Source organism: Nicotiana sylvestris, chromosome 2 (genome assembly GCF_000393655.2).
Source record: "Nicotiana sylvestris chromosome 2, ASM39365v2, whole genome shotgun sequence".
NCBI classification, from domain to species: Eukaryota; Viridiplantae; Streptophyta; class Magnoliopsida; order Solanales; family Solanaceae; genus Nicotiana; species Nicotiana sylvestris.
In genome coordinates, this window is record NC_091058.1 from 152,985,534 (window position 1) to 153,002,212 (window position 16,679).

Consider the following 16,679-nt stretch of genomic DNA (forward strand, 5'->3'; position numbering starts at 1 on the left):
CCATTACTCAGTTACAAAGCCATCCGAGAACCCCCAGCACAGCAGCACCAGAGATAGCTCCCCCCGCGGAGCAAGTACCCGAAAGATCAAGAAACAATGGGTCATTGGTTGGCCCCTCCATAGTGAAGATGCTCGAGGAACTCACCAAAAGGATCGAATCAGGTGAGAAAATGATTGCAACCACGATAAAAAGATAGAGACCTACAACTCTAGGGTGGATCAGATCCTGGGAGTACCCTAGTGCTAAATGGTTTGGATTCGAAGAAGTTCATACAGAGGCCATTCCCCGAGGAAGCGGCCCCAAAGTCCATTCCTAAAAAGTTTAGAATGCCGGAACTCCCTAAGTACAATGGTACTACCGACCTCAACAAACACGTTACTACCTATACCTACACAGTAAAAGGCAAAGATATAAAGAATGACGAGATCGAGTCAATATTGCTGAAAAAATTCGGAGAAATGCTTTCGAAGGGGGCCATGATGTGGTATCACAACTTGGCTCCCAACTCCAAAGATTCATTCGCTATGTTAGCAGACTCCTTCATAAAAGCACACGCAAGAGCCATCAAGGTAGCAACGAGGAAGTCTGATGTTTTCAAAATCTAGCAAAGAGAGAACGAGATGCTGCGGGAATTCATGTCCCGCTTCCAGATGGAATGGATGGAGCTGCCTCCTGTCTTCGACGACTGGGCAGTACAGGCCTTCACCCAAGGCCTAAACGAACGAAGCTCGGTGGCCTCGAAACAGCTGAAGTAGAACCTGATCGAATATCCAGTCGTGATCTAGTCGGACGTCCACAACCGGTACCAGTCAAAGATCATGGCCGAGGACGACCAGCTGGGAGCCCCTTCGGGCTTAGTGTACCCAAACAGACTCCTGGTAAAATAATCGAAACCAAACAAACAAAGATACCAGCCGTACCTCGAAGACAGAAGGAATGCCCCAAGGCACAACCTACCTCGCAACGATCGGAGGATAGATCGAGGATAGGACCCTCGAGGGTTCGTCAACAGAACCAGGTTCGATTGAAGTATAGCGCCAACAAACGTGCCCCACTTATCGGAATACAACTTCAGCGTCGATGTGCCAAACATTGTGTTTGCCATTAGCAAGATCGGAGACGCCCCCAGACTGTTACATTTGTATCCTTCCCATATAAACTACAATTTGATTTGTGAGTTTCACAACTCGCGCGGGAACTGAACTGAAGATTGCAGGCAGCTCCAGGAGGAAGTGGCCCGATTGCTCGACAATGGGCACCTTCAGGAACTTCTCAACAGCCGAACTAAAAATCAATCGCAAGAAGGAGAAATGGCAAAAGGAAACAAAATAGATGAGCCTCAACACGTTGTCCACACGATCTTCTGATGATCGCACCGAACGCTTACAAATAAACGACCAATTAGCAACGGCGCCAGAACTCGAGAAGCACCATCACCACCGAGGTATAAGCGCCCAACCCCCTTCCCATCTTCTACTTCATGGCTACCCTTGTACAGGATAATAACCAAGATAATCAGGACGATACCCCAGCTCGAAGATTCCAAGGCTTCAGAATGTTTGTTGCACTCTTTTCCTTTGATCGGATTTTTTATCCCGAAACGGGTTTTCTACTGGCAGGGGTTTTTAACGAGGCAATGGCGACACACTTCCCATGAAGGATCTAGCAAGCCTAAGGGACTTTCATTACAACCGGCCCCACTCCGGAAAATGATGAATGAAGTCCCAATAGGGAATAATGCAACAGACCGAACAGTCCAAGGAGCCTCGCCCGCGCGGGCCGAGCTCGCAATAACAAAACAACATGTATTTATAGCATATGCCTACGCCAAGCACCTGAGATACTCGTAGACATAGCATCAGCAATTCAGCACCTGCACGACCCCAGGGTAGGAACTCCGGGTTCATAAAACCCCTATAAAACAACTCTGAGCTCACGAAAAGCGGTCTTCAAGCTTAAACAAATTCAATGACTCAGAGACTATCATTCATCGCCAACCGCCATGCGCTGAGAAACCCAAAACTGTAAGACCGCGAGCGGGCAGACTCAGCATAACCAGATCCATTCTACATTACAACAAAAATTGTAAGACCTCAACAGGCATGACAAACTGTAAGACCTTAACAGGCATGAAAATCCCAAAGTTTAGGCTATACGTCGCATTTATAAGAATCCTGAAAGGGCATACCCTCGGTGTAGACGCCTAAACTGTCACTCGGGATCAAAAATGGCTATGTCCAAACACATATGACTACATTCAAAACGGCTGATACAGCCAAACTAACGCGACTCGGGGATGCCCGGCCATTGCTAAAAAAAATCGCAGTCCACTACTTTGAATATACTTTGGAAAGAAGGCTTCCCTCAACAGGCAAAAAGGAGCTTCGACCATGTCAGCTCTAAATCACAAGGCTTCGACCTACTCAGCCTACGAGCTATGAACCTTCCGAGGTGCTCGAAACATCGCCGATAATGACTTGAAATCGAGGTTCTTCTGGAACCGACGACGGGTCAGGCAAAAATCTTTCAAAAGACCTTAACGAGCAGAAAACAAAGCCTACAAAAAGCCTATAGGCAAAAACAGCGTAAGAGCCATTGTCTCCAGCTATGCAAGCCTCCGAGCCACATATTAAAAGGTCTCTACGACCAAATAGCGTAAGAGCCACTGTCGCCAGCTAAAAAATTGACAACTTGAGGATTAAAATGAGCTCGAATCGTAACCCGATTCAGAGACCGGATCCAAAATAGTTAACTATGCAAACCTTCGGGCCACATATTGAAAGGTCTTAATGACCAAAACAGCGTAAGAGGCACTATCGCCGGTCTGAAAATACTTGAGGATCAATTAAAGCTCGAATCGCAACGCGACTCAGAGACTGGACCCAAAATAGTTAAACTGCAACATGCCTAAGGGCACGGCATAAATGCCATTGTCAACCAGCCGAGTGAGCCTCTGGGCCACGCACCTATAAGGTCACTTCCACCCGAAGCACAAAAGGCCATCGTTGCCCGCCCATGCAGGCAAAAAAGAACTTTTGGGTCAATTAAAGCTCGAGTCAAAAACGACTCTGAGATTGGACCCAAAATAGTTGAAACAACCAAATGCCCAAGGGCAAGAAATAAAAACCATCATCACCAACCCAAGCAAATGCAAAACTCGAGGGTAAATTAAGCTTGAGTTGGATCCCGAATCAGAGACTGAACCGAAAGACGGTTAAATCACGCAAGCCTAAGGGCAAACCCGGGATCAAATCGACCCAATTGAAACGCCAACGAGCAGAAATACAGAAGATATAAGTTGCGAGGTTCCCCCTCTTATTGCTACATATTGACAATGAAGCGCAATCTCAGCCTACGTCATATAATGAAAGCTATATATAGACAACAAAGAAGGCAGGAAATGGTCATTCCATTTTTTCTCCAGTAGTTATAGCCCGGCGATCTCCTCCTCATCGCCCTCAGCATTGGACAGTAGCAACTTGGCATCGTACTCCTCTCCTTTGGCTTGCTCGATCTCCCCCGAGAGATCAAACCCCTGGAGTGAATCTCCTCAAGTATTTCCCTTCGGGATCTACACCTCACGTACTCCTTGCTGTTGTTTACACGATCGAGGGTCTTCTTTAACTCAGCTTTAGCAGCGGCAGCGCTTCTCGAATATGCCACCATTTTCTGTCCCGCCCTGGTATTATCCATCACAATCTCGGCCCGGACCTTCACCTCCTCAGTTTTCGCCCTTGATAGCTTGGATGAGAGTCTCACGATAATCTTCGCCCGAGCAGAATCATTCGCACGGGCGGCCTGAATTTGCGCATCAAGAATGGAAGCCCTGGCCTGAGCCCTCTCTTTAGCCGCAGAATGGGCATTCACATGCGCCTGTGGCTCGATGAATTCACGTTTGGCTTTGCCAACCTTACCCCAGAGTTGTTCTAGCTTATCCACCTTATCTTTCAACTGAAACAGCAACACGTCAAGACAGCAAAACAAAAAGGGAGTACAGGCCAGCACGAGATGAAAGATACCTGTTTACTCGAAGAGGGCCTCCCGGGCCCGACTCTGGTCCACCTCACGCCGTAAAGAGACGAGCTTGTTTTCCTTTGCCGCACAAAGAAGTCGGAGGGATTTCTCCCTATCTCGAGCATCCCGCAACGGGGCCTCACAATGAAGTAGTTCGGCCTTAAGCCTGTTGAAAGCCTGAGAAAGAAAGCCAGGTAAACAAAAAGAAAAGACAGGAGCGTAGGGTCAGAACATCCTTACAGCGGATGAAACTCACCATAAGGCCAAAGCGCTGAGCCTCGCCAAAGGCCGAAGCTACGTTCGACGATGCACCAACCCCGAGAGGTTGCCGGTTGGCCGAATCGCTTCCCCTTAACCGCTGCGAAGAAGGTGCCTCACTACAGGCTTTCTCGTACCCCGGGGCATCTTTCCTTTTTCCGATGTTCCTTGACCCTAGGGCCATAAATCTCTCCTCCTCCTTCGGGGGATTCGACCTCACTTTAAAAGGACTCTCAGCACCTACAGTAGATAAATCAGATGAGCCAGTAAGAAGGAAGCCACCTCTTAGGAGGGCAGAACGCCAGACACCTACCGTGATGTTTTGCCTCCAATCTCTCTTTTGATAGATCTCGCCACTGGAGCCTATCGTAGGCCGAGCAAGCTGCTAGCTCATGGGACCATTCGGCTAAATTAGGGATCTTGCCGGGAAACCAGTGAGTTGCTATAAACAAAGAATAGAAAGATACTGTTACGGGGCCAACCCCATGCTGAGTTAAAATACAGCTCAAACAAAGCACTTACGTGTGAGTTTCCATCTCTCAGGGAACGACAAAAATTCTCCAGGGATAACATCGGTCGTCCGGATTCGAATGAACCGATTCATCCATCTGTGATCCTCATCCTCCTCACCGCCGATCACAGGAGCTTGGGTGGATCTACGCTAAAGAGCAATCAGGCCCCGATAGCGCAATGACCGATACAACCTCATGAGGTGGCTGAGGGTGAATTCTATCCCGGCCTTGTCAGCAAAATATCTCATCGACTGCACTATTCTCCAAAGAAAGGGATGAACCTATGCCAACGTTACTTGATATCTTCTACAGAAATCAAGCACGACCCGATTTGGGGAACCCGGCACGAGAACGTGAATATACCGCTCAAGAACCCCTCAACGTATGTCATGATACTCTCCTCGGGGGAAGGTGCTCGCAAAATCATGCCTTCCCCTCATCCGCATTCCTTCCTGATCATCTCGAGGTTTTCCTCCCTCACCGATGAAATAATCCTCGACACATTCTCTCGATAGCCTGGAGTATTGGGAGGTCTCCCCGGTGTGACATCCTTCTTCGAGGCAGTGCGACCCGAATCTCGCTCTCCCGATATCGGGGGCGAGCCGCTGGTACCAACCAAACACGGAGCACAACATGGACTCCCCTCCGTCTGAGGATCAGTCGTCGAAGCAGCGGCCATGATTACAATAGAATAAAGGGAAGAAGATGAGGATCCAGGCAAAAACCTACTGAAGCAGGAGAGCGGAAGGACTCACACAAAGCGCTAGGCTCTGCAGAGGAGATAGGCTTATCAAAAACTACAAAATTGTCGCTTGAAGGGCGGATAAGCAAATATATAGAGGCTAAGCGACAACTGCTCGTTTGCCCAAAAGGGCCAATTAATTTTGGATGTGTTAACGTCACCTTCTCCTTGGGGAGTGCACTGGCAGAATCATTCCAAGATCCCACATAACTCATAAAATCGAGGGACCTCGGGAGATCCCCGACGTCATAAATATCGGTTCGGGAGGAACTATTGATTCAATCTTGGGACGTGGCTAGTCTCGGGGCCCCCGGTCTGTCCCACAAAAAGGCCCCGAAGGGCCAACGCTGGAAGACAAAAACAAAGAAGCAAGGAAAAGGGCTGACAGGATAAAAGCTCATTTTATACATTAAGAGAAAAAATATCTTTACACTATTTGTTTCCTAAGGGGGGAAACATGAAGCAAAAAGAAAGGCATACAAAAAAGGATCAGAGACTACTCCTCACCACTATCATATTCACCCCTATCAAGGGCAATCAAGAGCGCCAGTCTTCCTTCCACCGCACGAGCCTCCTCCAGATCGGCAGACAGCTCGAAGCCTCTGGCCTCTAGTTTTTCCAGGGTCTCCCTCTTCGCCTTTGCTTTGGTGTACTCGACAGCTCGAATTAGTCTCTGCTCGGCTTCCATGGATATGTCACAAACTATTGTATGTGTTGTGATCGCATCCTCCTTATAAGTGGCAGCATCTTGTTCGGACTCAGACTTGGCCGCAGCCAAAGTAACAATCTCCCTGCAAGCGTCCGTGAGAAGATCGCGGGATGTAATCAATTCCCCGGCCACAATCTCATTTCGCTCTTTCGCCCGGAGATCTCCACTTTCAACTGACTAATCCGCGAGTTACTCTGCTCGACCTACGAAGAAGGGCAGGTCGATGAATACATGAATCCAGAACATGTGTGGATACGGGGTGAAAGGGCGGTTATGAGCGAGGTAGAGTACCTGAGCAGCAAGAGCGGCCTTCTCCTGGAGCGCTGCCTCCAAAGTGGTCTGAAGTTCTCCCAACTCTTTGTCTCCCTAGGCACAACGAGCCTCCGAGTCCTGCAGCTTCGAAGCAATGTTATTACGCTCCTTCTCGTGGCAAAAAAGTTCCCCGCGGAGCCGAAGAAAGGCATGGTCATGCATCTCCTTACACCACAGAACAATGGGAAAGTTAAGAAAGATGGTGAATAATGCCCGAGAGCGAAAAGAGATATGCAAGGGAAAACTATCACCTATTGCATAGACTTCTCCGCCGCTGTAAAGGCGCCAGAAATATCGACATCAGCCCTGTCAATTACGCCATCGAAAATGTTGGCAATAAAATCTCCTCCTTTGGGAGGAGTCCCGGCTATGACACCGACCAACCTTTTCGCATCCCTTAGCTCCCCTGATGAAACCGGAAAGCTCGAAATGAGGTCGTTCGGTTCACCGATCTCTCAAAATAGCTACCCAGGCTCCTGGAAGGACCCGAGCCCCAGTCCCTCAGTATCAATGCCAACGGTCCTCCTAGCAGAAGCTACACCGAATCCAGCCATACGATTCGAAGCTAAATCAGCGTCCTCTTCAAGGACCCTCTGCTCACCAGCCCGACCGAAGCTAGCCATTCCGGATTCAGCAGCCTCCGATCGGGGCGCCTGCAAATCTCTCGCACTAGACCTTGTTCTCCTCCTCAACGGACTTCCATCATTGTCCTCCCCTTCGATTATAGGATTCGACCCGAAGGTTAGAGCAACAGTCCTATCGGGTCGGGCAACGGCTGCCTTGCTCTTCCTTTTCTTATTCATATCAAGCTCCAAGGCCTCTGATTCACCGTCAAGGGGCGGCCTCATCTGCATATTCTCGCCAAGACCTGCACTAGCACAATAACCGCAATATATTTTCACTAAGGGCATGGAAGGAAACACAAAATGCGAAGCACAGGCGGTAAAGGAACCTCATCGTGATTCTTGGTCACCCAACGCTCCTTTGCCAGGTGGTCCAAGACCGAACACGGTACGGGAACTTCTCATCCAAATGTCTTATCCATCCCAACCAATCTAGGACCAACTCCGGATGTCAAGCAGCGGCTGCAGAAAGCACAAAGAGGTTATTATGATGAACGAAAGAATGGTCGAGAAGTGGTTAAAGGGAAATCCGCTTACGCCGAGCATTCCACCGCTCTGGAAAGGGCATCCTCCGCGCCGGGATGATTACTGAGGTCCTCACTCGGATAAACCTACTCATCCATCCTCGGTCCTTTCCCTCATCAACGCTCGTGAAAAAAGACTTTTTGGACTAGTGGCGAAGCTTGATTAAGCCTCGATATAATCGAGGGCGGTACAGTTGGATCAAATGGCCAAGGGTAAAAACCCCACCTCCAACCCCTTCAGTGAAATGCCTAAGCATTAACACTATCCTCTAGAAGGATGGGTAGATCTGACCAAGGGTCACCTGGTATCGGGTGCAGAAGTCAATAATAATCGGGTCTATTTCCAAGGTAGGAGATTCGATGGATTTACCAGGGCCCAGGGTGAATGGGTAAGTGTATATATAAAGGAAGCTAGCCTTGAAGTCAGTAATATTATCGTTGGGGCCAGGAAATCTCTATCTCCACTGCCTTGCTCCATCGGCAGTCCTCCCTCATCTTTCTAGCATCGGTTACGACCCTAACATATCAAGACATGTGCTCACATCGACCCGACGTAGACAAGGGAGTCTTGATGTCGAAATCCTTCGATGTGTCAAGATCGGGTGGAGTACATTGCTCTAAAGTGGGAACCAATCTGTTTTCTCCCTCAGGTAATCGGGACGACAATGCAGTATCATTCTGTCAGGGAACCATCCTAGAAGTCCTAGCCATGAAAAAAGGTAAAAAACTCTTCTGTGAAAAGAGCGAAGGATGTCAAATAGTAAAACTCTGATTCGCGGACTTGTAAGAAGGGTGAAGATGGAAAGTATCTAACAACCGGTGCATTTATAGGAATCGCTGGCGAAGCAGAAGAGACGAGCCTATGGCAGTTTGTAGGTTTCCCGATTATCGCATCTGATAGCGGCCCTGCACGGTTCTCTGGGCATGGCATTTAATGCTCTTAAATGATTGACGTCATGGCAATAATGACCTCAAGATGATGATTCGATATCGTTTCCTATTACTTCGTTCTAGGAAACGCGGAGACTATCTGTATACGGTGAAATTATGGAGATCTATTTCTTGCCATTAAAGTACATTCAGAAAGTCATGCCAGCATATCGAGGTTGTAGTATCATGATCGAGCTCCCTCCCTCGAGGATCGTCTGTGACTCTGCAGAAACTCCGAGGATAAGGAATCTGTTTGCGACCCAACGAAGGTTACAAAGATGGAGGACTCTCGAGGCAAGCAGATAGAGTCAATAGGCACTAGTACCATGCCTAGCCTTCCCATCCCCATGTCTTTACATTCAATACACTTTGTACTATATGGTATTCCCTCTCCTATATAAGGGGAATCCATGCCACTTTGTAAAGGACTGATGTTGCTCCATTTCTCCACAAGTGAAATAATATATATATATATATATATATATATATATATATATATATATATATATATATATATATCTCTTTTCTTTCTAACTCCTTCATTCTCACTGGCCCGAAGTCGCCTTGATATTCATTGCTTTCTTACAAGTTCTTCATCGTATTGCTTAGTATTGGCCGTGAAGAGCCTTGTTTAATTATACCCTCTACTGTTATCCCATTCCCGACTATCCCCGATAGTTTGATCTTGACCCTAACGTCGACCCTGAGGTCCCCCATCGACCAGACCTATACCCGGGCAGCAGGCCCCTTGGTTTGATTACTATCTAGTTTTAGCTTGCATTTAATCTTTTAACTCCTTATTATCAGCATCAACTGCTCTAACAACTAGCTCAGGAATAGATCACGTACTTTTAGAATCTCATCTACAAATTTAATTGTTGTTACCATTTTCACGGTAGACATGAGGAAAAGTGTTGTTGAAGCTTACTACTCAAATTTTGAAAACGATTGATAGCCAGTTAAGGCATAGAGCTTTGGTTTCAAGATATGATGGTCCCTTTGAAGTTGTTGAAAAGGTGGGTGAAGTTGCTTATCGATTGAAGCTACCAAAAAGAATGAAGATGCACCAAACTTTCCATGTGAGTTTTCTGAGGCCGTATGTTGAAGATCCAGGCAGGAACAAAATAAAGAGAGCACCTCCTGAGGTGCACACTCAAATTGAGGAAGATATTGAAAACGATTCTGGAACACCTGGTACTTGGGATTCACAAGAAGAATAGGCGGACAAAATTTTTGATTCAGTGGAAAGAGAAGCCCGAGGCAGATGCAACTTGGGAGAAGGGTGCTTCTTTGTGGTAATTCAAACATCAAATAGGGGTCTACTTAAAATCAACATCGACCAGGGCATCGAGTTAAACTAGTGGGGGTGGTTTGTTAGCCCCTAATATTGAGACATGATGGATATCGGGCAGAATCCATGTCAAGGGCTTGTACATTTCCCCTTGGAATAGGTTTGTCCGGGTGTTGGCAAGCAATGTGTGGAGCTGGAAATGTGTCTAAGTTAGTGCATGGACTTAGGCAAGTCAGCTAGACAAGGTGCCTTGGGTGATGGCAAGGCAACCTTGATTGTGGGCGATGGCTATTGCAAATGAAGGCGCATATGGCACTTGACTAAGGCATGCGTGCGGATCAGTGGGATGGCAAAGTTTGTGACAAGAAATGGTCATGAGCTTATGGGTGAGGCATGGTCCAAAGACAAGGCGGGAAAGCAAAGTGCAGGCAAAAGCTGTAGAACAAGTGTGCAAGTCATGTGACTGTGAAGAAGTGTGTTGTGCATGTGCTGTGAAAGTTTAGCCATATGCAATGCACATGTTGTAGTTGGCCAAAGTGCTGAAGAGGGATTCATTTTGTGGAATAGTTTGAATTCAAATTATGACTAAGTAGTTATGCTTGTTTTTAGGCTTGTCATGTGCAAGGTGTATGCGGCGAAATTAGAGGGTCCAATTTCTTGTCGTTAAGTCACTTCGGAAGAACACTTCGAGGCCTCGAGGACGCGAAGCTATGACCGATTTCCCTCCCTTGAAGCTCGTCGAGGTCTGACCCAAAGAGAATATTGATCGAGGCTAGAGTAAAACAGGGGATTCCCTAGGCACACGGCTAAGTCTGACAAAGTCCGTATGCCCGGAGCCTGTATCAATGTGTCACATCTAGCCATCCCATCTCCATACCTTTACAACTAATGCATATTGTACTATGTTGGATTTCCCCTCCTATATGGATCCTCATCACTTTGTAAGGAAGGGGTTGTTGTTGCTCCAACTATTCTACACGAAATATAACAACTCTCTCTCTTTTCTCTCTAACATATTCTCCCTATGATATTGCTTATTATTCTCATATTTGTTCTTCATTTATTGCTTTTCATTAGCCATATAGAGCCTCTCTTATCCTAAATGTTACCCCTTCCCGATTACCCCAGATAACTCGAGCTCGAGCCCAGGCATCGACCTCGAGGCCCCTCATCGGTCAGTCCGAGGCCCGAATAGCCAGCCCCTCGGTTTGATTACAACTCTGCTTTAGTTAGTATTTCAATTTAATTGTTATTACCATTTTTACGGTAAACAGTTTGGCACCCACCGTGGGGATAAAAATAATAGTGATTATTTTCTTGCTGGTTTTGTTACGCAATGCAAGTTATCTTTCACACTTTTTCTTGTCCAAGATCTTCGATTTCAGGTCAAAATGTCTGGCTTAGTAAACAGAGTTGAGAACAACAACCTCGAAAACTACAGAAAAAACGGGGTGGTTGTTCCAGATGCTGGCGTGACACCACAGAACCCCGATAACGCACCAAGACCGATTGCAGCGGACGCGGATCTGTAAGATGCGTAGCAGGTCGACGAAACCGCACACACAGACAGGAGCATACAATATAGCAACCAACAAGAAGCCCAAAAAACCCCAGCTCGGGAAGAATAGGAAGTTAGTCTTCATGTTATTTTTTGAAATATTGCAGGCACAATAGTTGGCCACCGCTTAGCTACAAAGCCACCCAAAGACTCCCAACACAGTAGCACCGGAAACTACTCTCGCGGTCGAACAGGTAACGGAGAGATCGAGCAACAACGGATCAGTAGTTGATCCTGCCATCGTAAAAATGCTAGAAGACCTCACCAAAAGGATCGAGTCGGGCGAGGAAATGATAGCAGCTAATGACAAGAAGGTCGAAACCTATAACTTCAGAGTCGACCAAATCTCGGGTGCACCCCCAGTCCTAAAGGGTGTAGATTCGAAGGAGCTCGCACAATGGTCGTCCCCAGAGGAAGCAACTCCAAAACCCATTCCAAATAATTTCAGAATGCCAGAATTCCCCAAAATACAATAGGACCTCAGATCCCAACGAACATGTCACTGCCTAAACGTGCGCAGTGAAGGGCAACGACATAAAAGACGACAAGATCGAGTCTGTCTTACCGAAAAAGCCCGGAGAAACGCTCTCGAATGGAGCCATGATATGGTATCATAACTTGGCTCCAAACTCCATAGATTGATTCGCCATGCTAGCAGACTCCTTTGTAAAGGCACATGCCAGTACCATCAAAGTAGTGATAAGGAAGTCTGACATATTCATGATCAAGCAGAGGGAGAATAAAATGCTGTGAGAATTCGTATCTCGCTTCCAAACGGAATATATGGAACTACCCCCGGTCTCCGATGACTGGGCAGTGAAGGCCTTCACTTAAGGCCTGAACGAGCAAAACTCAACAGCCTCAAGGCAACTGAAAGAGAATCTGGCCGAGTATCCTACCGTAACCTAGTCGGACGTCCATAACCGGTACCAATCAAAGATTAGGGTCGAGGATGACCAGCTAGGATCCCCTTCCGGTTCAGTATATCTAAGTAGACTCCTGGCAAAGGAGTCGAAATCGAACAAAGAGAGGTATCAACCATACCCTGAAGATAGGAGGAACGTCCCGAGACGTAATTCGCCTCGCAACGATCGATCGGTGAACCAAAGACAGAACCCTCGGGGATTCATCAGCCGAGGAGGATTCGACGAGGACACGAGGCCAACAAGGGCACCTCACCTATCAAGATACAACACCAACGTCAATAAACTGAACATCATGCTCATCTTCAGCAAAACCAGGGATACCGAATGGCCCAGGCCTATTCTGTCGGATCCTTCCCAGAAGAAACCCAACTTAGCATGTGCACTTCATAATATGCGTGTCCATAAGACCAAAGATTTCCACAAGCTCCGAAAGGAAATAGCCAGGCTACTCGATAAAAGTCACTACCGAGAATTTTTTTAATAATCGGGCTAAAATCCAGTTCCGAAAAAGAGTGGCGGCCAAGAAGAACGAAGCAAATGAATCACGACATGTTATCCATATGATATTTGAGGGGCATCAGCGCTCCCTAGGGACCTGTGACAAGGAGAACAAAATATTCATCACTACAGAAAGACAAACCCGGGGATACGTACCCGAAGATGCCCTTGCTTCAACGAGGAAGACTCCGAGACCTCGCCCCAACCTCATAACAACATACTAGTAACCTCTTTTTTCATTTATTCATTTCGAATAAAACATGTGCTCGTGAATCCAGGTAGCTCGACCAACATTATCAAGTCGAAAGTAATAGAGCAGCTGGGACTACTAGACCAAATCGTTCCCGCCTCTCGAATCCTTAATGGATTCAACACAGCGATCGAAGCAACGAAAGGAAGAAACCACTCTCCCAGTCAGCGTGGCCGATGCGGCCCAAAACGCAAAACTCCATGTCATTGAAGGAGACATGATATATTATGCCTCACCCAGACAACCAAGGATACACTGCACGGAATGGCACCGTCTACCCTCCACCAAATGATAAAATTTCCGATGGAGGATGGGGTTAAAACCATTTACGGGGAACAACGCGCGGCAAGGGAAGCTTTCGTGTAATGTAATGTAGCACTGGCACCAATGTCTCCACTCTCGAAAGAGTCAAAGGATAACCAAACTACGTCTTTGGCTAAGCCCGATTAAATACAGCGGTGGACCATACCGAGTCCTCGCTCCAAATAGTGGGGATACATCAGACCTCGGAACATCGCCGGCGCATCCTACGATAAGGTAAGACCACCTCTTCATTTCATTGTTCTACACTAACCCATATGTAGGCGCCCAGTCAGGGCAGTCAAAAGTGCCAACCCAACCCGAAGATCTCAAGGCCTTAATGGCATCCGTTGAACTCTTTTCCTTCGGCTTGCTTTTATCCCGGAGAGGGTTTCACCGGCAAGGTTTTTAATGAGGCAACGTTTACACGCTACCTAAGGAGGATCCGACAAGTGGAAAAAGTCTTCTTTTTCAATCAACCCCGAACGCAGGAGGGCACCCCCTTGAGAGGTCATCCACTCGGAAAAATCGGGGACTGACAAACAAGGTTCCAATAGGAAATGATGTACCGGGCCAAACGGTCAAATGAACCGTGTCCGCATGAGCTGGGCTCACGGCAACAAAACAACATGTACTTATGTCAAACAATCAAAGAATATCTTTCTCCAAAAGCATCTCGTACTCCAAAGAAAATTCAGCATTTTCACAGCAAGGATCCCTCCATCGAGAACGCCCCGAATTACTTGGACACTAGCGTCAATAAATCGGTGCCCACATGGCCTCAGGGTTAGAACTCCATACTCATAAGCCCTCCATGAGGAAGCACGGAATTATGAAACATCTCCAAAAAGGAAAATTGTCCCGAACACTCGGAGACTGGCATCACAAACTCATAAAGCACATGACCCTAGGGTCAGAATCTCCAAAGTCATAAGCCCTCAATAAGGCAATTCCGAGCTCACGAGTAACGGCCCCCGAGCCTAAGCAAACTCGATGACTCGGAGACTGTCGCCAATATCCATTCATTTAAAAAACCCGAGGCCATAAGACCCCGAGCGGGCAGACTCGGTCTAGTAAGTCATATTTAAGGCAGCAACGGAAACTGTAAGACCTCAAGCAAGTCATGAATCATACTTGTACCAAGTATCAACTAAATTGTAAGACCTCAAGTAAGGCATGAACCATACATGTACCAAGTATCAACAAAACTGTAAGACCTCAAAAGTCATGAAAATTTTGTAAGACCTTACTACAGGCATAAACTCAATCTCGAAGTTTAGGCTATACGTCGCATTTGTAAGACTCCCTAAAGGGCATACCCTCGATGTAGATGCCTAAACTACTACACTCGAGATCAAAAATGGCTCCGGCCAAACACAAATGACTACGGTCATACAGCTGTACCATCCAAATTAACGCTACTGAATCATAGGCCATTACTTCGAATCTACTTCGAAAAGAACCAGTTAAACAGGCTAACCTCGACAGGCAAAAGAGCTTCGCCCATGTAAGCTCCAAATCACAAGACTTCGAGCTACTCAACCTACGAGCTAAACCTTCCGAGGTGCTCGAACATCACCGTAAATGACTTAAAATCGAGGTTCGTCCTGAACCGATGATGGGTCAGGCAAAATCATTTCAAAAAAGACCTTAACGAGAGGAAAACAAAGCCTACATATGTCTAAGGGCAAAATGTAAGAGCCATTGTTTCCAGCCAAACAATGCTCAGGGCCACACACTAAAAAGTCACATCGACCAAAAGCATAAGAGCCACTATTGCCAGCTTAAAATTTGAAATCTTGAGGGTCAAAATGAGCTCGAGTCGTAACCCGATTTGTAGACTGGATCCAAAATAGTTAACTACACATGCCTAAGGGCAAAGCATAAGAGCCATCATCGCCAGCTTCATGAGCCTCAGGGCCACGCACGTAAAAGGTCATTTCGACCTAAGGTGTAAGAACCGTTGTTGCCAGCCAACACAAATACAAAACTTGAGGGTCAATTGTGCTCGAGTCTAAATCCGACTCGGAGACTGAACCCAAAATAGTTAAAATACAAATGCCCAAGGGCAAGGCGTAAGAGCCATTGTCGCCCGCCCATGCGGACACAAAATGTTGAGGGGCGTATGAGCTCGAGTCGAAGCTCGACTTAGAGACTAAACCCAAAATAGTTGAGCAAAAGCATAAGAGCTCTAATGCCAGCTTACACTAAAGATCGTATCGACCAAACGCGTAAGAGCCCAGGGGCCTGCCTGATGAGCCCCAGAGCTATATCACGAATCTAAGGATTCTCACCAACTCTGAAACCAGTCCACCTGGTTAGAAGCGAAGCAGAAAGGGGTATATAAGAAATAAAGCTTCAAGTTTTATTCTATTTACATACATGAAAAAGTGTGTCCTCTATCTACAAACGCACTCTGAAAATATCAACATACAAGATGGCAAAGTCTATGCCCCGCCCTTGAGGGCTACGACCTACCAGCCTTATCTTTACTCTCCTCAGAGTCGAACAGAAGTGACTGAGTGTCACGCTCGTCCACCCTCGCTCGCGCCAACTCTTCTGGGAGAACAAAACCCCTGACATGGATCTCCTCGAGAACCTTTCTTCGGAATCTGCAACGAGCATATTCTTTGATCCTCTCTTCACGATCGAGGAACCTCTTCAACTCGGCTTGGGCATCGGTAGCATCTTTCAAATAAATTGCCATCTCCTGATCAGCCTTAGCCCCGCTCAGTGTAGCTTTGGTTCGAGCCTCAATGATCTTAGCCCTAACCTTTGAAAGTTTAGATTCGATCTTTGTGATCATATCCGCTTGAACTGAAGCATTATCACGAGCTAAGCGAAGTTGGACCTCGAAGGCAGGAACTTTAGCCAAGGAACCCTTTTCCTCTGAAGCTTGAACCTACGCCTGAAATCTTAGCTCGACGCAGTCATTCCTGATTTGGTTGGCTTCACCACCGAGGCGTTCCAGGGCCTCCAACTTTTTCTACAGCTAGGATAGGCAAAGTGTTAACCTGAGAGGTTAAGAAGCGAAACGCATACCCGCCTAGTATGAAAAGTTACATGCTCCATCAAATAGCTCTCGTAATTCTGTAAGGCCTCGTGAATTTCCTACTCAGAACCCCGAATACCGAGGTGCCAAGTCAAGAAATAATGTTTTCTAGAGAAGTGCAATTTTGCGGTCGAGAATGCGGTCGCATATCAGGTATGCGGACCGCATATGGAGCATAG

The 16,679-nt window shown here is 46.9% G+C and overlaps 1 protein-coding gene across 1 annotated transcript; it reads right to left on the bottom strand.

Moving 5' to 3' along the window:
* Positions 1–488: 488 nt before the first annotated feature.
* Positions 489–16,254, bottom strand: LOC138885798 (uncharacterized). Its single transcript, XM_070166778.1, has 9 exons — positions 15,927–16,254; positions 7,017–7,416; positions 6,035–6,318; positions 4,272–4,513; positions 4,064–4,192; positions 3,605–3,952; positions 2,537–2,676; positions 1,389–1,485; positions 489–602 (listed from the first exon to the last, which is right to left on the bottom strand). Exons 1-9 carry the CDS (start codon positions 16,252–16,254, stop codon positions 489–491), a joined length of 2,082 nt encoding a protein of 693 aa, XP_070022879.1.
* Between the last annotated feature and the right edge of the window lie 425 nt (positions 16,255–16,679).